This window comes from Argopecten irradians, chromosome 16 (genome assembly GCF_041381155.1).
Source record: "Argopecten irradians isolate NY chromosome 16, Ai_NY, whole genome shotgun sequence".
NCBI lineage: Eukaryota > Metazoa > Mollusca > Bivalvia > Pectinida > Pectinidae > Argopecten > Argopecten irradians.
In genome coordinates, this window is record NC_091149.1 from 2,857,184 (window position 1) to 2,883,634 (window position 26,451).

The following is a 26,451-nucleotide window of genomic DNA, read 5'->3' on the forward strand; positions in this document are numbered from 1 at the left end:
TTGACCGAAATTCTTTGTTGGTGAAAAGTCCGTCAAATTGTCTTACACTAAACTGCATATTATAAATATTTACGTACATATAGATTAGCAGTCAATGTTACTGACATATCCAATTCCATGTATGCCTCTACATGTTTAGAAACATTTTTTGTCAATATGCATGTTTGTTTCAAAAAATATCTTCGTAGGTTTTCATTCCTCATGTAACCGAGAATTCGATTTTACATGTATGTAATATATTATGAACGGTAATATAAAGCCTTTATTGTTGTGACCAGATAAATATGCAAAATCCGTTAAAGTTTTGTCTCAAAAAACTAGTTCGGAAGAAATGATACACGTATTTCGTTGTTAATAAATATAAAAAATGTATATTTCGGGGTTCATTGCTCATGAAATCGACATGTAACCGCTGATGGTAAGGATACATGCATGCATAATCATTTAGTATTTCCCCAATAAATCAAAGATGGTTACTATGGTCCCTAGAGAAGTCGACATTATTAAAACCTCCAATTTCACTGAAAGTTCTGGAGTGGCAGGCTGTTTTGAACTGGCCTGTAAATCACTGTTATACGGTCACTTTAGCAGGACCCTTTTCTAACAAACGCCTATAACACAGGCAACTGCCATTATCTATATTGGATTTGTCATGGATGGATGCACATTTAATTGGTAGAGTTACCTGAGCTCATTTGTTTGTTTGTTTGTTTGAGTTTTTGAGTTTTACGGCCCATCGACAACTAAGGTCATTTAGGGCCAAACTACAAGTCATGCATTAATATCAGGATAAAAGATCAGGGTAAGAAAAGGCAGGTAAGGACTAAAACTCAGATTGTAAACGTTTATTTGATAAAAAAAGGTTTGCATGGGATAAAATAGTTTTGGCTAAAATACATGAGAAAACTCATGCACAAAGTTGACGAAACGATGAACTGTTGAGTTGATACGATGATATGATATGATATGAGAAAACGTTCATATTTTGTTTAAAATACCGATTTCTTTGAGATAATTAAAAATATGATTATGTCTCATGGCATGAAACAAAGTGTACATGTCGGAGACATCGTAGTACTTATCTCGTATGTGCTTAAAATCACTACAGTGCACTAAAATATGTTCCACTGTGAGAGGAGAATCACATGCATGGCATGTGGGAGGATCCTCCCCTCTCAATAGATAGGAATGTGTAAAATATGTGTGTCCAGTTCGTAGCCCAGAGAGAACAACTTCCTCTCTGCGGTCTCTCCGACTGGACAGTTTAGGATTAAGTGTAGGTTGAATTTTAAACAGTTTATTGTTTGTTTCGGTAGACCACCTTTGTTGCCAATGGTGTTTGATGGCTGACTGAATTGAAGGTTTGATATCGGTGTATGGTAGTTTCAAATCTGTTTGTGCTAGGCGAAGAACAGTCTTAACTGCTTTATCAGCCTGTTCATTCCCTTTATACCCACATGACTGGGAATCCAGAATTAAGTAATTTGAGTTTTAGAAGATAATCGAAATGTTCGGATTAAAAGATTTTGAATTAAAGTATTTCTAGGGCATCTTGATTTCAAAGCCTGAAGAACCGAAAGAGAGTCTGAACAGATGATAGCCTTTTCAATGCGGTGTTCTTCGATGTGGTCAAGAGCCAGACCGATAGCACAAGATTCCGCAGAGAAAATGGAGGCAACATCTGGAAGTCGGATAGTGGAACAGTGATTAGATGTACAGCATGCTGCCGCAACTTTATCACCATCTTTTGAGCCGTCAGTGTAGATCTTAACATGATCAGGGAAAGCTCTGATGCACTCCCGAAAGGAGGATTTATGTTCTTCGGGTAATGCACTGGACTTTGCCCTCTCATGCAAAGATAAATTGATATCAGGTGTTTGAATGAGCCATGGTGGCACATCCAATATGGTGTACTCGTCAATGGTGTCGAAATTTATATTTAGTTCCTGCAAAAACTTTGAAATTCTGATGCCAAATGTTGGTATGAGCTTTTGATTTTGTCTGAATATGTCCTGGTGTTGTGGATTAAATACAAGATCGAATGCGGGGTTTTTGGGATTTGATTTCAGTTGAGCAGCATACTGTAAGGATAATTTCTTTCGTCGATCGTCTAGGGATGGCTCATTAGCTTCCACGTGGAGACTCTTCACAGGTGTTGTTTGAAAAGCTCCAAGTGCTAGACGCAGTCCCTGATTCTGGATAAGGTCAAGCATCTGTAGATAGGAGCTGCGAGCCGATCCATAGACAATCGAGTCGTAGTCAAGTTTTGATCTAATAAGTGCCCGGTAGATACGCAGAAGCATTTCACGGTCTGCACCCCAATCAGAATGGGACAGAACACGTAGAATGTTCAGCGCCTTCGAGCACTTATCCTTAAGGTGTTTTATGTGTGGAACAAAGGACAGTTTCGAATCAAATATTAATCCAAGAAATTTAGTTTGTTCAACTACTGGAATTTTAATTCCACTGAGTGTGAGGTCTAGATCGTTGTGTGGTTTTCGTTTTTGACAGAAATGTATGCAGAAAGTTTTTGATCTTGAAAATCTAAAGCCATTTTCGTCAGCCCAATTTTGTAATTTGCCTAAACATTGTTGTAGTTGTCGTTCTATAGTGTGCATGTTTTTTTTATCTGTAACAGATCAAAAAATCATCCACAAATAGAGACCCTTCCGTAGATTGGCCAAGACATTTAGTTATGCTGTTAATTTTTAATCCAAAAAGTGTGACGGACAGGATACCACCCTGGGGGACGCCCCATCTCCTGTGTTTCTGTTTCTGAATAAGTTGAACCCGTTCGAACTTTGAAATGCCTGTCATATATGAAATTTGAAATAAACTTTGGCAAATTACCACGTATACCGATATCATGGAGATCGTTCATGATTCCATATTGCCAAGTTGTGTCGTATGCCTTTTCAAGGTCAAAGAATACGGCCACAAGATGTTCTTTCTTGGCAAATGCTTCTCGTATAAATGTTTCTAGTCTAACTAGGTGGTCTACCGTTCCCCTGCGGTTTCTAAAGCCGATTTGCAAAGGACTTAAAATTGTTTGATTCCAGGAACCAAACTAATCTAGTATTTATCATACGTTCTAGAGTTTTACAAATACAACTCGTCAATGAAATAGGACGATAGTTATTGGCATCAGTAGCATCTTTCCCGGGCTTCGGAAGGGGTATAATAGTAGATTCCTTCCAAGACTCGGGAATTTTGCCAGAAGAGTAAACTTGATTAAATATAGTTAAAAGACATTTTAGTGAAGAGTCTGGTAATTGTATAATAACAAGGTGGGATGATGGTGTTGCTTTTCTTTTCCCACTGATTTTACCAATCATTTCCCAAACTTTCTTCGAAGATGTATTGGAGTTAATTTTTGAGACGTACTCTTTCCAAGTACTTTTCTTGTCGGATTTGATAGACCTTCGAGCTTTTGCTCTCCAAATTTTAAAATTGTTATAGTTTGAGACGGTTGGCGAAGCCAAGTACCGCCTCAGAGCTGAATTTCTACCAGATCTATTGATAAATGAATCATTTGAGAGACGAAACTTTGTAGGTTTTGGCACGGATTTTGGTATGGTTTTTGTAGCGATAGAAGTGAGCGCTTCTGTGAAAATTTTAATGGGGTCATCAAGGTTCAAAAATTTATCCTCGATGAGCTCCTCTGCGCACAAGGTTTTAAATTGCCGTTATACCTGAAATAATTATTTTAACAAACGTTCGAACTAATAATTAATGTATTATATTATATAACACAAAGAATTGCTATGCTATGCTATATTGCTATATTTCTATGCTATATGTTGGAGAGAGAACAGATTTCGTCCCAGGGCCTCGTTTCAGTTATCTCTCCCACACATTGTACAGTTTCGAACATAAATAAAGAAAGAGAAATAAATAAATAATCGATCAAACATAGATGAATTTAAAAAACCACTATGATAGTACAATATATAACTGAAAAAGAAAATGATATAATGATAACACCACATAAAACAATGATTAAATAAATCAAATATATAAGTCACCAAATCAAACAATGATGAAATTGATTGATATATCAAATATAAAATCAAATAATGATAAAACCATATAATCTAGTAAAGGAAAACACAAGATCTTATAGTATATTTGAACCATATGAGTATGGTCCCATAATTTACTGTAATACCTGAAATAATTATGTTAACAAACGTTAGAACCAACTAATTGATCCGAATAAACAAAAAATGGCCTTAGATAGCAATTCTATCTAAATAAATATTTTAACAAACTTTCGAACCAGTTTATTGTTCCGAATAAACAAAAAAATGACCTTATATCATTCTATCTAAATCTGCTACTTTCCAATCTAATCGCTGAAAGACCTCTGTAAATACATAACGTAATTACAGTACAAATTAATAACGAAAATACAGAAAAAGATTTAGAAGGCCTTAAAATCACTACAGTAAAAAGGTACAACTTATGTACATCTGTCTGCTTTGTCCCGCATTACTGTTCGTATCCTATTATGTACATGTAATTGTGTTCGTTTTGTATGTCTTGATAAAGGGGCAGCTCGCCTCGAAAATTTGACAATTTTGTTTTGTCCACACGGTTGGAATTACTTCCTTGTCCCATATTTACCATTTAAAGTAATTCGCATCCAACAGACTTACGTTTGATTGGATCCCGTGTCATCTGGAAAATCCTGTTTATATTACTTTTTTGACCCTTATACAGCTACATATATAGTGAACACAATATACTGTTTGTTTACTTCTTGTACAAGAAATCTCCGTTTGAAAATAAAAAAATTGTTATTACAAGAAGAAAAAAAGAGAGAAAGAAATCGTTGACATAAAGAAAAACGAGTCGTGGATTCCGTGTTGAGACTGGGCCGTTACGTACAGTGGGTCCGGCCGGATTTGGGTTCGACGTACGAAAAATCCCCACATACCACGTCCCTTTTTTAAAATGTAATTTTGACCAATCAGATGCGACCATATCTTTACTCCGTGAAGGTAATGGGTCACAGGAAGCACATGTAAACAAAGAAATTGAGCCATAATTTTTATACAATAACAACTACAGTTTGTAAGGTAAGGCATTGTAGGTTTAAGTCACACACACAGCAATATTTTCAGCTGTAGATTTATTCAGCTGCAGGACAGATGCCATCTTTTTAGCATATTGTCCCATTTCAGCATTAAGTCCTCAAGTTCTGCACATCTGACAGGTGCTTGCAGTCAGGCGGTGGGGCAGATTTAAAATTGGTTCAGTGATGGGTTGTTTTGTCCAAAATTTATCTTTATATTTTGGTTATTTTAACGATAAATACGACACTTAGTACACTCTGGTCCTGATTGATTGGTAATTAAAATTTACAAACGGATCTGGAACAACTGGTTGCATTGTATTTCAACACTGACAACAGAATTTGTCCCGAATCAGTGAATAGCCTAAATTTACATGTAAAGCTGGAAATATTTCTCTCGAGTGTGACATAAAGTCATAATATATGATTGATCAAATTCAAATGTGTCTGATTAGCCATATTAAAAGACACAGTTTCATATATTTCTTTTATATGTTTCTGAACAAATAAATTATATAAAATTCAATAAATAGGACGCTGTTTGATCAATCACAATATAATTTAAGACAAAGCCTATATGAGAGCGCAGCGGCTGATCCATTAGTTTATTTGTTCTTTTAAAAGATATTATGAATGCAATTTAGATGACAGATAAATATGATGAGTTTCCAATTAACAAAGAATTATCTCCCCTTAGCTGTAAGACAATTTTATTTCTTATTTATCAATAGGTCCCTATTAAAGAAAAAGTTTCAAACCTAGTTCTGGACAAATAAATGATGTATGTAATATAATATGAAATGTTTATTGTAGCATCCTGAAAACTCTGAGAATGTCCTCAAAAGATGATATGGAGGAAGAAGAAGGTTATGACGAGGATGAGGATGCAGAAATGTCGACAGAGGGGAGTCAACATACCTCCAGTACACCAGAAACTCGCCCTGTTATCTCTGGACGAAACGTCACGTTACAAATGTTAATCACAGACCACATCATGGAGCCAGGAAACGCTGTCCTCACGCTGAAATATCTGGTATAGTAATCATAATCTTCTGCAAATTTATCCTATTATTAATTAATCAAATACTTTGTATAGTATTGATCTCTTATTATTGTCTAGTTATCTTTTTATGAAGTCTTCCTTGAAATTGGCTTGTATAAGCTTTAGAATTCATAATCTCTTCAAATTAAATATCAGGTAAAGAAATAACCCCCAAATATTTGGTTTAAAAATTAATAATTATGGTCAAATTAAGTCATGACATTGTAAAAATAACTTTGTTTGTAGTACTCAAAATCCTGAATGTAGGTTTATCTATCTAGTCATTCAGAGACTACCCCTTAAATGCTGGAAATGAAATACTTATAAATATCTAATTTCTGGTCTGTTCTTCATAAATGGTAGGGACGGAAATTTATAGCCGACCTCCTGCCAAACGGAAAGATACAAACGCCGGCCACCAAAGAGGTGTTTGCTACACCTAGCGCATGGGCACAACACTGCAAGCGTCAGATCAATCCTGAGAAAAAGTCTGGATGTGGCTGGGCATCAGTAAGTTAAAATTAGATCTGTCCAGAGAAAAAATCTGAATGTAATTGTTATATTGACATGGTTTAAAGTTGTGTACAGGAATGAAATCCCTGTCTCCATGTAAATTTTTGGTTTCAGATCATGTACAGGGGTCGTAAGCTTGATTCCTGGAAGACATCATGGTTTAGGAAATTTCATCCTCATAGCCCAGCACGAAGCCGAGAAACACCGGTATGTTACAATTTCTAGATTTTTAATCACCTGTCTGAGGGAACTTCGTTTTACATCATGCCTGTCAAACTTTGTCGGAGCTCCCTATCATGTACTATAAGGCCATGGAAATTCTATTGTTGATTTAAAGATTGGTGTTGAGATTTTCGTCCTATTTTTCCATTTGACTTACCCTGACTTTTGATCCGTGAAGTTGACCTATTACAAAAAAGAGGATGCTTACCTGGGCCCAGTTTAATGAACATTCTTTAATTTTAAGGAATTCCTTAACTTGAAATTCACTATAGCAAAGCATTACAGAAGTAAAGAAAAAAATAAATTAAGAAGCCTTTCTTAAAATACACAATGCTTAGCTATGGAAGATTTAAAGCTGAGGAATTCCTTAAGTTTAAGTAATGCTTGTGAAACTGGGCGCTACCCAAGTTCATGCTGTAATTTCCTTTATTTAAAAAGATATCATGTTATCTAAGTACAACACTTTATGTTTGTGTATTTGTAGGTTTTCATAATTAAGATGGCTTTTAACTCTCAACAGATTTAAACCTGATATTTGATGTGTTGAATTTCTGTATTTCAGTCACCACGGAGTATATGTAGTGATTTGAATGGAGAACAAGGTGACATTAGGTCAAGGCCATCATCTGAATTGGGGTCGCGACCTCCTTCTGAACTGGGTTCAAAGCCTCACTCTGAGTTGATGCTTCAGCCTCCTTCTGATTTAGGGTCACAGCCTCTCTCTGAAGTGGAGAGCAGACTTCAAGCAGATGATGACCTTGAAGCACATCGTCTTGATGAGGGATGGGACAGAAAGGGCAGTGTCCCAGGGGAGGCGGCTCCACTCGACCTGACGGCCCGCCCCGCCCACACTAGTACACCGGTCTTCAATGGAGGAAACCCGACACACAGGTTTGTCACAGTTGAAAATTTAATTTAACCAGTAGATTTAGTAGATATTGCTAACATTATTTAAAATTGATGATGACATTTAGACACCATAGTACTTTGACTTCTGTAATTTACATATGTGTTAATCTGTTCATAAAATAAATACATGATGTAGATGATTCAACCAATATTTGAATTTGAAATTGTATCATTTATACTTTAAGTTTGTCTACAAAGAAGAGTAAAGAAGATTTTGATTTTAGATTGTCTGTAGAGAAAAGTATTTTATAACTTATAATTATGTGTATTTTAGGGTATCATCCGAGAAAAGTAATGGGGATTCTCACCAAGAGGAAGGTAAGATGTTCATACTTCACTAGACTAGCGACTTAGGGGTCATAGTTCAAATGGTGGTTACTGTGACCTTGACCTTAAAGTCAAAGTTCAGATAAATATGATTTCTTGTCACAGGTAATCAGAAAGTATTAAAATATGGTGATGACATCTGAAGGATATCTGCATGTACTTATTGACCAATCAGGGAAAACAAGTTTCCTAAAACATGTTAATTTCCTGCAAAATTATTCATATTAATTAGGGATCTTCAAATCTGTGTGGTTTCTTTCTGCATTCTAAAACTTCAGAACACTTTCTTAATCTTGCAGTATTACAACTGATTGATGCATTTGTTTGTTTATTTATATGCAAAAAAATCATCAATGTATAGTTTCCTTGGTAAGTGTATGCATGTTTTGCTATCAATCCTCTTTGCATCGATGCAAGAAAGCAATTAAATTGATACATCATTCTCAATATTCCATGAGTTACTATCACTGTCGTCATATCCACCCCTGGACCATCCTTGATACTCCAGGGGTTACTATCGCTGTCGTTATATCCTATTGGAGTACTGAGATTGTTACTAAATACAAATTTTTTGTAGCCTTGAACCTGTCACTAAAGACAACACCATCAAACGGAATGAAGAAAGTGAAGTCCTCGGTGGCGCCATCTGCCACCTCCCCAGTTACTCCCCCTTCGACACCCTCCTCGGAAGCTAACAACAACAATGTGTGTGACCGCGTCTCAATCCGACATTCAGCACTCAAGAAACGTAGCCAAAATATGTAAGTATTTAGTTGATACAATCACTGTCTCATAAAATAAAATGTTTTTAGCGAACAATTATCACATACTTTTCTGGCTGTCTCATCATCCATTCCTCCATTAACAATAATTATTACCATTATTTCTCAGAAAGCACTAAAGAGTTGTTCCTTGAATTTAATTTAGTATCGTACATATTGTATCCTAGGTGTTCTTAATCTATTTCAATCTGATAACAGTAGTCAGCCTTCTTGGATAAAGACAATATAGCAATGATAAAATCAGTGAAAGAGTCTTTCACAAATTTGATTTGTAGTTTTCCTTGGTCTCTACTCATGCGTTTTGCATTTTAGGACAGATCCAAAAAGCATATGGCTAATTGGTGAGCGTATTGGATTTAAACAATTTAAGTTTGTGATCACTATATCTTATGAATTACTGAAGGAATCATTAACTAATGTCATATGTAGGGTTTCCTTTGGTGTCTATTTGTGTACCGTATGTGTTATTTTTGGGCTGATCAAAGACACTAACATCTATATTATACAAACAATTTCAATCTATTTTTGTTTTCGTTTGATGATCTGATTTCAGAGATCCAAACACCTTAGTTGAGTGTGAAGCTTTTAGTAACCTTGACAAAGTACAGCCGTTTACTGTCTCCATGACAACCAATGCATCCTTACTGATGGTAAGTCGTAACTTTGTCTTGTTTACATTAGTCCAGTGTGAAACTTTCAGTAACCTTGACAAAGTACAGCCGTTCACTGTCTCCATGACAACCAATGTATCCTTACTGATGGTAAGTCATATTTTTAAGATTCAATTACAAGTACAATGGAGCGTTTCAACTGTGGAGCATTTAACGCGAAATCATGTTACAGCAAAACTAAATTGGCTTACAGCACTAGGGATAGGGCTTATAGAATTACTTCTTATGAGTTATGAGATATTGTATCAGTTGCCATGCCAACAAACTATTCTATATTTGATCAGGATGTGGCTGTCACACTATTAAATCATTTTTAACTACAGTTATATTTCAACTTATGTTGGAACTTTGTACACCTCGATCAGGATTTCCAGATTAAGTATGATAAATTGTTTCAGGACTTCCATTCTCATCTGACATCCAGTGAAGTAGTCGGTTACCTTGGCGGCAAGTGGGACCAGCAATCACAGCGTAAGTATCCAGAGTAAAAAACATACTAGCCTGTAGTTCCAGCTGGTAGATTTTCTGACAGTTCTTTGTTGGTCTATCATTTCTTCCTCAATTGTGTTTTGACAGTTTCTAGAAATATTCTGGAAAACTGATCAGCCTATGAGCAGAATTTGTCCTTAGTCTGCATTTGTTAATCTTTATGTCATTTATCATCCATAATAAAGTTTGAAGTTTTCTCTTTCTTCTACGTTGTGTTTGCAGTACTTTCATTACTTTGATCATCCTGATTTAAGTTTCTGCTGCGTTGTGTTTGCAGTACTTTCAGTACTTTGATTATCCTGATTAAAGTTTCTGCTGTGTTGTGTTTGCAGTACTTTCAATACTTTGATTATCCTCCACAGATTTAAGCATTATCCAAGCCTATCCTTGTCGGTGTAGACTGGGGGACAGCCAGAAGTCAGCGGCTACTGAAGAGGAGGTCAGTCACATATCAATATACCAAAAGTAATCCAGCAACTGTCACACATACTGACCGATAATTTATTGATGTAAAATCCAAAGTGAAAGAAAATTTCAAAGACCACTTCTATCATGATTCCATCAAAAAAATATCCTACCAGTATTTGGACCAATAAAAATCTCAAAACAATCCGGATGCTTGGTCAGTAAAATGTTGTATTTATAGTCCGTAAGCCTATGACCGGTGTTGGCCTGTCATTGGTTGGTCAGTAAAGTTGATGTTTTATTTATAGATCCGGAAGCAGATGAACCGTGTTGGCCTGTCATTGGTTGGGTGGTACCACAGCCATCCGTACTGCCAGCCTGATCCGTCCGTGAAAGACATTGACTGTCAGATGTCATATCAGTTACGCATGAAAGGCAAGGGCTCCACGTACTTCCCCTGTGTTGGATGCATTGTTGGTAAGTATTTCACTTTTTGATGCATTGTGGGTATTTTACTCAGTGATGCATTGCGGGTAAGTGGTTTTCTGTGGTGATGCGTTGTAGGTGAATTGCAATCTCTCCCAGGGTTCATTACGGTCCCCACATTCACCTCTGTCAACAGCTCACGAACAGCTAGCCGTCTGTTGACCTCGGGTCACAGAATATTACGTCATGACGATTGTTAAATACATTGCATTCTCTTTATATATGACGTCACAGTGATTGTTTTGGAAATTGCCAACGTCATATGCAAATCATGACTATTTACTTACAAGTAAATTTAGTGTATCCGCAAAAGAATCCATTACTGTTTGCTTTGATACTGAATGATCAAATTACATTATGTCAGAACTGAGAGTCGTTTACAGGAAAAGGATACAAAAGGAAACTTTCAATATGTATTTAAGAATTTAGTATGCGTCCGAAATATGCTATTCAAGAATCTTTAAAGTTACTAAATCATTAGATTTACATAGATTTCTTAGAGTTTTTGACTTCCTACAAACGTTCATATACCTGAAATTAGAAAGTTTTCAAAATTACAACATTTAATTTGAACTATTGGCAATGTTTATCAACGTTAAAATATCGCCAAACACAACAAGAAATTGTATCTGTCGGCATTGAATGTTTACAACGGAAAGAACCGAGTGCATCTTTTGAGTTCGGAATCGAGGTCGCTGAAAATCTCATCCGGTTAATGGATATAGATGTAATAACACCACTAAGAGGCAACTTATATTTTATCGGTTACATTGGCCTGATTAAGCGTAATAGCCGATACAAAGAAACGTAATGGGGGGGGGGGGGGGGGTTGCAAAGGTCCTCAATATTTGGACCCCCCCCCCTCCTCGCCCCGCACCCACAGGAGGAGATTGATTCTTTAATTCAACACACAACCATATATACTTTATAAACTTTTTTCATATATCGTCGAGTAGAATCCTTGTACACATTTATAGACAGTGGCGTCGATAAACGGAAACTAATGAATACGCAAATTGCCATGCTAGCGCCAAAGGTGCGATATTTTGGTGTTTGGGGGGGGGGGGGGGGGGGGGGGGGGGGCGACAATCTCCTACGAGAAAAAAATCTTACGATTTAGAATGGCTAAGATGAGTTTAACGATGCATTTTGGTGAATTTGCGAGCGCCGAAACCGCGAGAATTTGGTGTTTGAGGGGTCCAGGGGGTGTCCCCCGGGAAATACATTACGATTTAGAATTTTACGATGCATTTTGATGAATGTGGGAGCGCCTGAAGGCGCGAGATTTGGGTGTTTGAGGAGGTCCGAGGGTCTTCCCCGGGTAAAAATATTAGATTTAGAATGGCTGTGATGAGTTTTACAATATATCTTAAAGATTTTAAAGCGTTCTTAACATAATACTTTTTTTTATTTAAAGTTACCTGCATTAATAATTGGTAATTGTGAATGCCGTCATATCTATGCAACTCGATCTGAACATACTGGCTTCACACCATCGGTACATTGTTGTTTAACACAAAATAATAATGAATTAATTGTTTTGCTAAGTCATATAAACAGATGAATCTTTTAAGAGACATTTTTTAAAATAGTACGTAGAATCCCCTGATTGACATTTTAAGTCTAGTTCACGAAAATGTGCAGGAGGACCCCTTTTTCTTTCATATGTGCAATTTTAGAACATTTCAGTCGGCGAAAACAAGAAATGTTTGCCCTCGTCCTGGGAAACGGGGAGGCAATTGCCCCGACCCCCTCCAACCCCGCCCCCACCTCCCACACCCGCTTCCTACGCCCCTGTATCTACATTGCCAAGTAAAACAGCATAGTTCTATGAAGCTTTAGAGTATTTGATGGAAATATGACAAGAAGTGAGAGGTATTTTCACCCGTTAATTATGTATATATTATACATGAATACAGGTGTACATGTACATTATTAAGCAAACATATATGTACATAGGTCTACAATGTATATGTAAGGTATATTTTTGCTTTGAATACATAAAAGTACACATAAAATTTAGATATATAGTTAGGCTGATTTTTTTAAAGTAAATCAGTTGTAAAAAAGTTATATAACTAGTGACATATAGGGGAATGTCCATTAGACGGATAGAGACTATAACTAGGTATATATAGGGAATGTCCATTAGACGGATAGACACTATAACTAAGGATATATAGGGAATTTCCATTAGAAGGATATATATTATAGCTAGGGCTATATAAGGAAAGTCCATTAGACGGACAAAGACTATAACTATAGAGATATATAGGGAATGCCCATTAGACGGATAGACATTATAACTAAGGATATACAATGTATACGGAATGTCAAATATTGATATAATGGTAAAAGAAATACACGTGCTTACTTAGTCCGCTAAACATGCCTATATTATTAGTTTTTCGTCATTTTTTCCTTATTATAAAGTCTATATATTAGGCCATTTTTTTAAAAGCCTAATAATATTGGCAGGTTTAGCGGAATAGTACATAATATCATGACAAATGAAAATAAAATAATGGCAGAAGCAAGTATAAAACCATATAATATAATGAAAACCCTTCTTTATGGCTACAAAAACCTGTACAGTATAGGATTATTTACACTTAGAAACTCTTCACAAAACTTTTGCATACGTTTCAACGTTTATTAGATTAACACAGTAATCAGGAACCTGTAGTCGATAATACATGTATGTCCATTAGACAGATGAGATTTCCTTCGATCGGATGTTTGGAATGTTCACGCGTCGCGCATGCACATAGGGGTTGTTTACACTCGCCGAAAGATAATAATATGAAATAGTGACTAGGTCGGTCCTATTTATTTTCAGTTTTTCTCCATTTTGAACAAAATTGTTATACAAACTTTTAAATATTGTTATTAACACAAAGTACACAACTTTTACAATTAATTTTAGTCCTATAATTCTTTTTATCTTTTATTACATGATTTTTTAGCGATTTAGTCCCTTTAAATTTTGCTGGGCCGTTTACAGAGGTGAAATTGTGGGGACTGCAATGCACCCTGGGAGAGATTGGGTAAATTGCTCATTCTGTGATGCATTGTGGGTATATTACTCTGAGATGCATTGTGGGTAAGCGGTTCTCTGTGTGGGGTGCATTATGGGTAAGTGTGGGGTCTCTCTTTCCTTATATTTTAAGGAGTTTGAACTTCATGTATTGGTATATTGGTCGAATACATGAAATATACGGTGGAGGACTTCAAGTCATAAAATTGTCCATTATCTTTGTACCATATTAGCTTTTTCTATAAGTTGTACTGTTCTCTTTTCAGCTCCATATAATCGACAGACTACAAAAAAAACTTCGTCCCTGCAGATCTTTATGGTCATGCCGCCATTAGAGGTGAGAGGTCATGTTAGCTATTGATTTAAATAAACGAGTTAATAGCAATAATCAACGTCATGGTTTTTATGTGGCTTCCATAAAGCGTATGCAAGCTTCAATATCATTGGCTAAAATCTTACTAAAATGGGATTGAACCAATCAAATGGGACAATGCACTTTTGTTGGGACAGTATTTAAGAAGGCCATCCTTAATTGACAGATAAGGCCATTCTTAAACTGTGAAAAATGCTGTTCATACAACATTGAACAACAACAAAAAAAAGCAATTCTGTGTTTCTTTTACAGAGTCAGCCATCAGATTACGGTATTCCGATGAAAGTGAAGTACTCCCTCCGTCAGAATCAATCTGTCACCGAAGACCTGCTCACAGAAATGGTAAGTAGTCAACAGGGTAAAACAAGGTTGTCATGTAAAGCTTCTGAATCACTAAGGTACTAAATGTATAACAAACATTCCAGTTGGTGTATGTAAATACAGTACATTACATCTGACAAACATTCCAGTTGGTGTATGTAAATACAGTACATTACATCTGATTTTGTTTCCTTTCAGCGGGTGATTGCAGACTTTTATCGCGGAGCACCAGACTTCCTCAAATTCAGACAAATATGGCAGCCATCCATCTCCTACATGGACAAAATTAAGGTAAGGTGTGAAAAAATGCTGAAGTAGAAAGATTTAGGTTAGATATGGTAAATTAATGAATTAAAGGCATGGATACTGCAAAGTTAACCTGATACATAATTAAGTTTACTACATGTTACAAAAGCAAGCTACAGAAAAACAAAAGAAGTCACACAAAAGCAAAGTTTGATTGGTAGTTGGTGTAAGAACTACAGACAACATACAAAGTCTCGCTGTACAAATAAAGTTGAAAGTTTAGCTTATTTCCTTTTCATAACAACTCAGCAAAACTACAAAAAATGTTTGAGTGGTAGATGGAATGAGAACTCAGCGAATACAGTGCTCCCTCAAATAAATGCCACTCATTAATACCGGTAACCTCACATACTGTCAACCAAACCCTCAGAATGGATTTATGCTATATATATAATTCCCCCATTTAAGTCTGCCCACCCTGCATGCCACCATCCTCCATAGAATTTAATACAATGATTCCAAACTTCCCTCAGTACTATCACAATGTTATTGACAAAAAACAAGATTTTATTCTGTTGATATAAAGGGAGGTTTTGGTTCTTATCATATTTCAGTGATTTTTGTTTTCAAGAAATGAGGACGAGGTCATTGAAAGTCGTAAAAAATAATGTTACTATCCTTGACACTATTGACAAGAAACAGTTATTGAAATAAAATGCTGTTTTCATTTGTACTCACAATAAGGTTTGTTCTCAGTACTTTCAGTACTTTGATAATTTCAATGTATAGGTTTGTGTATCAACAATTTATTTAATTCTCCAGTGGTACATTTGTAGTGTTCTTTGGGTGGGGTATAGATAATTTATATACAGTTCTCCTGTGGTACATTTGTAGTGTTCTTTGGGTGGGGTATAGATAATTTATATACAGTTCTCCTGTGGTACATTTGTAGTGTTCCTTTGGTTATGTATAGACAATTTATATACAGTTCTCCTGTGGTACATTTGTAGTGTTCTTTGGGTCGGGTATAGATAATTTATATACAGTTCTCCTGTGGTACATTTGTAGTGTTCTTTGGGTTAGGTATAGATAATTTATATACTGTTCTCCTGTGGTACTTTTGTAGTGTTCCTTGGGTCGGGTATAGACAATTTATATACAGTTCTCCTGTGGTACATTTGTAGTGTTCTTTGGGTTGGGTATAGACAATTTATAAACAGTTCTCCTGTGGTACATTTGTAGTGTTCCTTGGGTCGGGTATAGATAATTTATATACAATTCTCCTGTGGTACATTTGTAGTGTTTCTTGGGTCGGGAATAGACAATTTATATACAGTTCTCCTGTGGTACATTTGTAGTGTTCCTTGGGTCGGGTATAGACAATTTATATACAGTTTTCCTGTGGTACATTTGTAGTGTTCCTTGGGTTGGGTATAGATAATTTATATACAGTTCTCCTGTGGTACATTTGTAGTGTTCTTTGGGTTGGGTATAGATAATTTATATACAGTTCTCTTGTGGTACTTTTGTAGTGTTCCTTGGCCCGAAGACTCCCTGAAGATCAGATGGAGAGTGGGACATTCCTGGATTTCGTCCAACACATTCTTACACCAAAGTAACAAGTTATACACTCTAACACCAAAGTGATGAGTTATTGACTCTAACACCTAAGTGACGAGTTATTGACTCTAACACCTAAGTGATGAGTTATTGACTCTAACACCAAAGTGACGAGTTATTGACTCTAACACCAAAGTGACGAGTTATTGACTCTAACACCAAAGTGACGAGTTATTGACTCTAACACCAAAGTGACGAGTTATTGACTCTAACACCAAAGTGACGAGTTATTGACTCTAACACCAAAGTGACGAGTTATTGACTCTAACACCAAAGTGACGAGTTATTGACTCTAACACCAAAGTGACGAGTTATTGACTCTAACACCAAAGTGACGAGTTATTGACTCTAACACCAAAGTGACGAGTTATTGACTCTAACACCAAAGTGACGAGTTATTGACTCTAACACCAAAGTGACGAGTTATTGAACTCTAACACCAAAGTGACGAGTTATTGACTCTAACACCAAAGTGACGAGTTATTGACTCTAACACCAAAGTGACGAGTTATTGACTCTAACACCAAAGTGACGAGTTATTGACTCTAACACCAAAGTGACGAGTTATTGACTCTAACACCAAAGTGACGAGTTATTGACTCTAACACCAAAGTGACGAGTTATTGACTCTAACACCAAAGTGACGAGTTATTGACTCTAACACCAAAGTGACGAGTTATTGACTCTAACACCAAAGTGACGAGTTATCGACTCTAACACCAAAGTGACGAGTTATCGACTCTAACACCAAAGTGACGAGTTATCGACTCTAACACCAAAGTGACGAGTTATCGACTCTAACACCAAAGTGACGAGTTATCGACTCTAACACCAAAGTGACGAGTTATCGACTCTAACACCAAAGTGACGAGTTATCGACTCTAACACCAAAGTGACGAGTTATCGACTCTAACACCAAAGTGACGAGTTATCGACTCTAACACCAAAGTGACGAGTTATCGACTCTAACACCAAAGTGACGAGTTATTGACTCTAACACCAAAGTGACGAGTTATCGACTCTAACACCAAAGTGACGAGTTATCGACTCTAACACCAAAGTGACGAGTTATTGGCTCCAAACTGCTGTTCATATGTCCCCAAATCACCACTCATTTCAATATGGTGCCATTTTGCCTGTTGTAGAAAATATCACAACATAGAACATGTGGTTGATTGTTTATCCCTCCACTTGTAAAATCTCGACAGTCGACTTCCATTTTGTTGGGGTTGTTTGCTTCCATTAAAAGATATCCCAATGTATTTATATATATTGTTATTTGATGGCAGCTCCTGTTGGCTTTGTAAAAAATTCATTGATAAATTTTCAATATTTTTTTTGTTTATAAAGGTATTGCCATCATGAACTCATTCACCCCTGAAATTCCATAATGGACTGGTCTAGTCTTTGATTTAGAAGAGTCTAAATGTGTCTTCAGGGGTGAAGAGATAATTTACAAGCGTCAAACATTTGTATGTCAAGAGTTATTTAAGTATTTGTTTGTTTGATTAATTGTTTTGAAGTCTAGCTGGGACTTAAGAAAACATAAGAGTTATCTGCAAGTGTGGGTAGATATTGAATGTGATGTTACTTTGTGAGCATGATGATATATTTTTCAGAGATAATAATGTGAGTCTCAGTCATACAATCATGACGTCACAATCAATACCTACCAACAAGGGCAGGTAACTCTGTATTATATAAAGAAGGGAAATATTGAATTAAACAGAGAATTTTGTCTTAAAACATATTCTAGATAACAAAGTTCAGCTAAATTTATAAACCTGTTGACTTTATCACTATTTTAACCACAAGTACAACCTGTTAATTATTTTCACCACCAAAACCTATAAACCTTTAAGAAAATACTGTTAACTTATTTTATATGGAAAATTAATTTTCTGTTATTTGTTATATTACTGGAGGTTTGTTCCATTTTACCCAAAGCAATATTGACTTCATGATTCAAAAATAGTTACCAAATTTATTACCAATTTTTATGTAATAAGTATGTGTTACGGTATGTAAACCAACTTAATTTTGTAGTTAAAGATGCTCCACCACTGACCGAGTATAAATGATATTCATCATTTGAACAATATTTGGTGTTTAATTGTGTATTTATATGTCTAACACAAAAAATAATATAAAATGATTTATTTTCGTCTTTGGTGCATGCGCAATCAGTACTTCATTCCATATAGGATATAGTGCCATGGAATTTTTTCGGGATGCAATTAATTATTTTTCATATTTTTAACTTGAAGTCGAATCAAAAACTTTTCAGTGGGGTGTAAATTAAGTAACTTTTGAAAAATACTTAATCATCTGCTCCTGTTTTTGATTGTGAAAAAATACCATTTGTCAGCAGTGGAGGATCTTTAAATTCTGCGATTTACAAGTAAAGTACATGTAGTATAAACTTGTTGGTGGTGATTTATTTTGGTGAATTCCCCTAATCGCACAGGAAAGACATAAAAATAAGTTGATTAACAAGTAAGTAAGAACAGGTACTTTGTACTTTAGAGTTTGATACTTTTTCGCTCTTGTGTTTGGGGTCAGGGAGGGGATGGGGATGGGGGTGTTGTTATTAAAATTCTCTATCTCTTCCAATTGATGCCTTATACTCTATGCAAGCACATTTTGATGTATATATGTATGTGTGTGTATAATTCTGTATGGATCTATAACTTATTGGTACTATATATATGTGTACATATTTTGTATAGGCTGTTGCAATAGTTAACCAAACCATTGATGTATACATTGCTGTATGTTGTTTTTATGTTGCTGACTTCATTTGTTCTTTGTGGGGCAGTTGCCAGGTACTGACCGCTGGCCGGTGGTTTTTCTCCGGGTGCTCCGGCTTTCCTCCACCAACAAACCTGGCACATCCTTACATGACCCTGGCTGTTAATAGGACGTTAAACAAATAAAACCAAACCAAACCAAACCAAAAATCTCTGTAAATCTTGTGTATTTTGAAAACGTTTCGGTAATTTTTTCCATGATTGATACTGTAGACATGCTTCGTCAAATTGTACTGACTTGAGTCTTCTCTCCTCAGAATTACTTAAACAGAGTTATCGCCCCAAATAGAAAACTCTTTAGCTCTAAAGTGTTGTAAAAATATAAAAAAACAACATTCCAGCAGGCTATCAGTACAGCATTTTTCCATCTTTGTATATTACAGAGTTATCTTCCCTTGCAGGTAGGTATTGATTGTGACATCATTGGTTTGTGTGCACAATTTAAGTTGTTTTCTCTACAAATTTTTATTCTTCAAGGGGAGGTAACTCTGTAATATACAAATACAGAATAGATTTAGTTCTCTGGGAATATTTATCTTCCACCATTCAAATCAAAAATGAAGAATTTGAAGTCCGTCTACTTAGTAACTTTCATGCTGTCGGACTCCAGTAGATTTGTAGGAAAGAAAATTAAACATGTCAATGATATTTGATTACCGGTGTTAGGTTTTGAATCAAATGTTAAGTTTAAACCATAGACAAGTATACCCCATCCAAATGTGAACTGTAACAAAAGACCCTAATTTTTTTAAAGAAAGTTTAGTTTTTACTACAGTTGGAATTTTTGGTTTAAAAATGGTGGTCTGATACTTCAAGATAAACAACAATCAAGGATTCTTATGTTTGTAATTTTAATGTTTGTATTTTTAATAACAATGAAAATGATCACTCATTCCTATATATCACATTTCATTTCACATTTCACTCATCTCACGTAACATCTCACATCTCATTTGATGTATCATATCATCATATTCTCGTCATGTGTTCACATCTGTATTATGCAATAAATAGATGAACATTGAAAACTGTTAATTTTTGTCATTTCCTTTAAATTGTAATTACAACAGATACTGAGTCTGGTTTCATGAACATTCCTTAACTTTATTAAGAACATTCCTTAACTTTATTAAGAGAATTCCTTAACTTTATTAAGAGAACTCCTTAACTTAAAATTCTCTTGAAGGAAAGCATTACAGAAGTTAAGTAAATAATCTGAAGTTAAGGAGCTGTCCTTGACTTATTAAATGCTTTCCTATTAGGAATTTTAAATGATGGAATTGCCTCTATTGAAGGAATGTTTGTATCAATATCTAGGACACTCTCTGAACTCATTCACCCTGAAGACACATTGGAACCCTTCCAGTTCAAAGGCTGGAACAGTTCATTATGAATTTTCAGGGGGAATAAGTTGAAAGAATAGGTTTAATTATTTGTTTCTGTCTTCTATCTTGGCAGCTATGTGTAGTTTTATAGTGTTGAGGTCACTGTTTTTCCAATATTACGTTTCTATGGTCAAAAGGGGAGACAACTCTGTGAAGGAACGGCATAGCAAATGCTGCCCTTCCCTTCCCTTATATCGTTTCTTAACGATGACAAATCAGACAGTCATATAGTGGTAGATGGCACTTTGGGACACAGAATTTTTTTTGTGTTAGTACAAGCGGTCACATTTCACTCCGTGAAACAGTTCTGAGAACTTCTCTCTCCAGAATTACGTAATGGTCATAAATTATCACACAATGTTAAAAGTCTGATGATCACATTTTCTCAGTATAGATACACTTTCATAAGAAAATGAAATTTTCTTTCTCACTAGTAAAAAAACATGTCACACATTCATTCTCACCATTCTATCATACACATAATTTACACATTAAATATGTCTCTTATTTGGCTAAACTCTCACAGTTCATGTCCCATAAAACATGTAGACTAGTGAATGCTATGCAATGTCTTTGGAGGTCAGAGTTCATCATGTTTCGGTCCAGTGAATTCGTCGTGAGAAATTCTACCATCTTTATCCTTATCCTCCACTGTGAAAATGTTATTTAGGACTTTGAGGTTCTGAACGTTAGCTAAGTCCATTGGAACTCCCTGCATCTGCGACTGACGAGCCAAGTACATCGCAAGCTGGGAAAAAATAATGTTTGTTACTTTAATTTCTAATACTGATTAAAACAGTGTCGGTATACAACTGTTGACTTTTATTGAGGTTCAACACAGTTCTTATCAACCCAAGAAAAAATATAGTGTATAATATCTAATACAGTGAACTGACAGTGTACAACTGTTGACTTTTGAGGAGGTTTATACAGTTTTATCAACCCAATAAAAGATATATATACACTGTATGTTGTGTTGTATATTTACCAACATACATTAAAACAGGGTTACAACCAGTTTTTGGAAAATAAAGAAATAACTTGTTATAAGCATAGTTTACCATACACATATTATGAACAACTCAACTGGAGTTCTTCGGGTGGAGAATAAAAAAAATGTAACTATTAACCGATGACATAATTTGTGATAGTGTAAGCTGACAAAAGGGGAGACAATTGAACATATATTACTATTTCTAAGGGAGACAACTTGAGAGTTTGATTTTATCTATTTATTTTGTAAAATGGATAGTAAGATGTTACCTCATCTCTTGTCAGCATATTGTCACTGTCAATATCGATCATCTTGAAGACATTTGGGGGTTTAGGACCATCATGCACCTGGAGAAGTTCAATGTCGAAAACCAAATCGGTATTTGGTGGAACCAGTTCACCTGAAATAGAAAAAAATACAATAAATAAAGCTGATATAGTCTAACTTCAAAACGACCAATATTTGTTATGCTGTTTACAATTGAAAATAAGAGATAACCGTTGTCCTATGCTAACACCAGAAACATACAGTACAATACTGCTAACTATAAGACATAACTCAATCTGAAGTAGGCTATGGCTCTATTCAGTTTCTGTCTCTCTCAAATTTTTGTTGTGGAAATAAATAAATTATGTCTTGGTCAAGGGATATAACCAAATACAATGTACTAGCAAAGGGACATAACTGACAAAGGAAACTTAGTCTCCAGAATTGACGAAGGGACATAACTCACTACACAAAATATTGAATACTGACAAAATGAAATAATAGCAAAGAGAAATAGATATAAAATATTGAATATGTTCAAAGGTCAGTAACTACACAAACTATTGGCCATAACAACAAGACATAAAATATGGAATACAAAATGACATGTAACTCGCACACATAATATTATTTTCTGAAATGGGACATAACTCAATGCACAAAATACTGACATTACTCGCTAGTCGCTACATCATATTTAATACCGACAAAGTGCCATAACTTACTACAAAAATATTAAATATCGACAAAGGCCAAAAAGCTATTTCACTACATATAATCATCGACAAAGGGTCATAACTCACTACATATAATTATAGACCAAGGGCCATAACTCACTACATATAATTATCGACAAAGGGCCATAACTCACTACATATAATTATAGACTAAGGGCCATAACTCACTACATATAATTATCGACAAAGGGCCATAACTCACTACATATAATCATCGACAAAGGGTCATAACTCACTACATATAATTATAGACCAAGGGCCATAACTCACTACATATAATTATCGACAAAGGGCCATAACTCACCTGAGCCCTGCTCTCCGTACGCCAGAGCTGAGGGAACTGTCAGTTTACGTTTTTCCCCGGTACACATGTCTAGAAGTCCTCTCTCCCAGCCTTGGATCACCTGGCCTATTCCGAGCTGGAACTGGAAAGGGTTCGCTCCTGGCCGCTCAATACTACAATGGAAATAGTAAGGTTTAGGCATATAATAAATAATTATGGTAGTTAGTACATTCTGTTCGATTGGTCAGTGAAGTGTTTTTTTCGGGAACTCCCGACTTTTTTATCGCCAAAATCTGGGACGCAAGACCCGTTCAAACCATAGACAGGATTCGACCGTGTGTGTATGTATGTGAAGTTAAATTATGTGAAGTTGAATTTATGTACTTAATTGCACGTTATTTGAAAGAATAATAGACATTATACATGTATACTATTGTGTGTATGTGGCTGCCCTTCTATTTAGCTATTTTTTTATATATATAGTATATTAAAAAGTAATCATGGGACTATCACCTAATTAAGTTGGTATATATTATACACCTTAACCACCTCATCAGCTGACAAATTATACATTCTGGCCACTAATAGGTGCTAATTATAGACGGTTAATGTGGACGCGTTGTCGTTAAATATTTACACCTGAACCTTTGGTCGTTTTAATTAATAGTCGTAAGAACTCCCACATCAATGTCAGGGGTGAGGATACCAAAGTGATTTATATCTTGGTTTGAAATAATCATCAAAAGCTGTCGCTGGAAATTCATTTTTAATTTTATGTTTGCCATGGTTGTTTCTGTTACAGTGTAATTTCGATCAGTTAGGAGGGAAATCATTCTTTGAATAGTAAATACTCTAAATATCTGTAAATACCTGTATAGTTAGCAATGACCAATAACAGTTAGGTCATTATGTCATTATTTTGTCTTTCACGTCACGGCCCTACAGTCTTGATTGACAGGTAATCAACATTAATGTCAACAGATGTAAATATCATCTCTAGATCTGGTGAAATTTACATTTCTCTAATCCTTACATGAATTGCCTTTTCTTGTGTTAAAACTCAGTGCGCGAAACATGTTCCTTCTGAAAAACGAAAAAATTACCTGCGTCCATTTACTTATAATTTCTTTACAATGTCATTGAATTTCATTTGTTTGTATCAAAACTATGTACGGGAAACATGATCCGCCTAAAATTGATGTAAACCACCTGGGTCTGTTTAATTCTATCAAAAATTGTTCATCACCTTTGGATATGTATATGGTGTACCATATATAACAACGAAGATTGTAAAATTGTCTAAATCTCTGTTACCCTTATTTCGTCAAACGTAACTATAATGACGTCTACATGTTAATGTCTACAAACAGAAATGAAAGTAAAAATCCGTGTTTAATCTGTCGGTATCTGTCATTTGTTCATCAATGTCCATGTACTGTACAAGCATTACACTATAAAAACGTCTCAAGGAAATCGCTCCATTCTGCACTTTGTGGCCCGAAGTTGACATTTTCTAGCTCGCGGCAAGGAGCGCCCTCTGGCGAGTCTCAATGATGAATGTGTTGAACAAAAGTGATCTGAGACGATATCAGAAAAATAAAATAAACAGCTGTCAGCACTTTCTACTTTCCTTATCAAATCAATGTAGACCATGATTTTATAACTTCTTTAATCACAAGACCTTGTGGAACAAGGGTATCATCAATATTGTGATAAAGCTAACGACAAAATAGGTAATTATTTCAATAAAAATTCGGTTCGTGGTTTAAAACACATTTTACTGCAAGTCAAATCTGTCTATGAAAATTACACGAGGACAAAGTAAAATATTACCTTTTAGTCAAGTGGTTTATTGACCATACCTTAGAAAGTGGTCGTATTAAGCAGGGGGTTATTACACATAGAAGGTCGCTAATGCAGGTTTTTAAGCGAATCGACAACAGAAAAAAAACATCAAAAAGTTGATGTAGTAACATTATATCAGCTCTTACTAGAAAATATCCCGAAACTTAGAATCTTTGAAGAATAAGTTGCATTTTAGCATTTTGTAGAATATTTCCTTTATCCACAAACATTTAGAGGTATACAAAGAATTATTTCGTATAATGTATTATAAGCTAACGGCGAAATGTTGTCTGCATATAGTAAGAACTTAATAAAGGCCATTTGACCATTTTACTTTGACTCTTGGGTGGTCTTGACTGACCCTACTTGAAATAGCACACATTAGATTCGACCTACCTGGAATCGAACTTGGTGCCGTTTGGAAAGAAACCTTCGTAATGGAGAACCAATATGTCATGCTTCGCCGCCTTTCTCGTGCACTTTTCCGAAGTTTTCAAAACAAGCACATGCACATCTGGAACATCGCCCTTCAGATTTTGCTCATTAGCCGTTGCCATGGCAACGACAGCCAAAGTCCCTACTACACAGAATAAAATTCTAGTACTTAATTCCACCATATTTGAATAGTTTCAGTTCTTAACAATAAAAGTTGTTTTTATGATAGATTTGACGTTGTGTCGTCTGCTCGTTACTGTCTTATCTCCTGGAAGATGATAAGTTTCCGCTCGATCTGTTACGTTCCCAAGATAATACCAAAATCTGAGTGGGGCCGGGCCTATATCTATTCTGGCTGTCCACGTGGCGCGTGTACAGATATACACGTCCAGTTAGGGTCTATACGGAAGTTTACAGTCCGATCTGTCAAATTACTGGCACGTAATGACTTATGGGGGCCCCCACATCACATCTAACATCTCGCCGTATGCCCTAAGGCATAAGAGAGTTCTATAGAGTTATGCCCCTTGTCTACAAAAGCTTCGACAGGTGTGTCATTTTTCATACCTGTTGATTATTGTACTGATAAGAACTTTGATGTCTTCTTGGCGATAAGAAATGTCAAGAAAGGTGGGATTATCCATCATTAATTTCTGAAGAATACTAAGTTTATGGACTTCCGTTTTTTCTGGTTCTAACATATAATTATTCCATCCTTCTAGTCATCATGGCGTTTTCTTTTTAGACCACCTAAATATTATTAGTTTTTAATGATTGTGGTTTTGTCGACAGAAAAACTAACAGATAAAATTTCAGAGTGACAACGTGTATCGCTAGCATCAATAATAAATATGGCTTCAACGAAGACATCTTCGTATTTTTGTTTTGCTTTGTTATTATTTAATTTTCTGTCGTTTCGTTTTAGAATTAAACAACATACATGCAAATTGTACATGAAGATGTTATAATATGTATAATAAAAAGTCAGGACAAAAAATCATAATAAATATTTAGGATCGCGTTTTTATCACTCAACGTAAATTTATTACGAATTTATCTTCTATAAAAAGAAACGGACTAATGACATCTCCCTGGCGCACACCCTTGAATATTTTAAACATCAAACGTATATGAATATATGTTTAATTACTTCATCTTTTGTTTGGTAGCATTAG

General features: G+C 35.5%; 2 protein-coding genes across 2 annotated transcripts; one reads left to right on the forward strand and one right to left on the reverse strand.

The window, feature by feature from the left end:
- Positions 1–4,988: 4,988 nt before the first annotated feature.
- Positions 4,989–16,939, forward strand: LOC138310249 (MPN domain-containing protein-like). The gene is made up of 15 exons (XM_069251371.1): positions 4,989–5,081; positions 5,891–6,110; positions 6,483–6,629; positions 6,747–6,839; positions 7,417–7,745; positions 8,038–8,081; positions 8,668–8,851; positions 9,426–9,522; positions 9,942–10,014; positions 10,395–10,471; positions 10,746–10,914; positions 14,227–14,297; positions 14,586–14,675; positions 14,853–14,945; positions 16,433–16,939. The coding sequence occupies exons 2-15, from the start codon at positions 5,910–5,912 to the stop codon at positions 16,517–16,519; spliced, it is 1,755 nt and encodes a 584-aa protein (XP_069107472.1). The 5' UTR covers positions 4,989–5,081; positions 5,891–5,909; the 3' UTR covers positions 16,520–16,939.
- A 3,225-nt stretch (positions 16,940–20,164) lies between these two features.
- Positions 20,165–25,887, reverse strand: LOC138310250 (FK506-binding protein 2-like). The gene is made up of 4 exons (XM_069251372.1): positions 25,238–25,887; positions 23,018–23,169; positions 21,979–22,109; positions 20,165–21,463 (listed from the first exon to the last, which is right to left on the reverse strand). The coding sequence occupies exons 1-4, from the start codon at positions 25,456–25,458 to the stop codon at positions 21,296–21,298; spliced, it is 672 nt and encodes a 223-aa protein (XP_069107473.1). The 5' UTR covers positions 25,459–25,887; the 3' UTR covers positions 20,165–21,295.
- Positions 25,888–26,451: the final 564 nt, after the last annotated feature.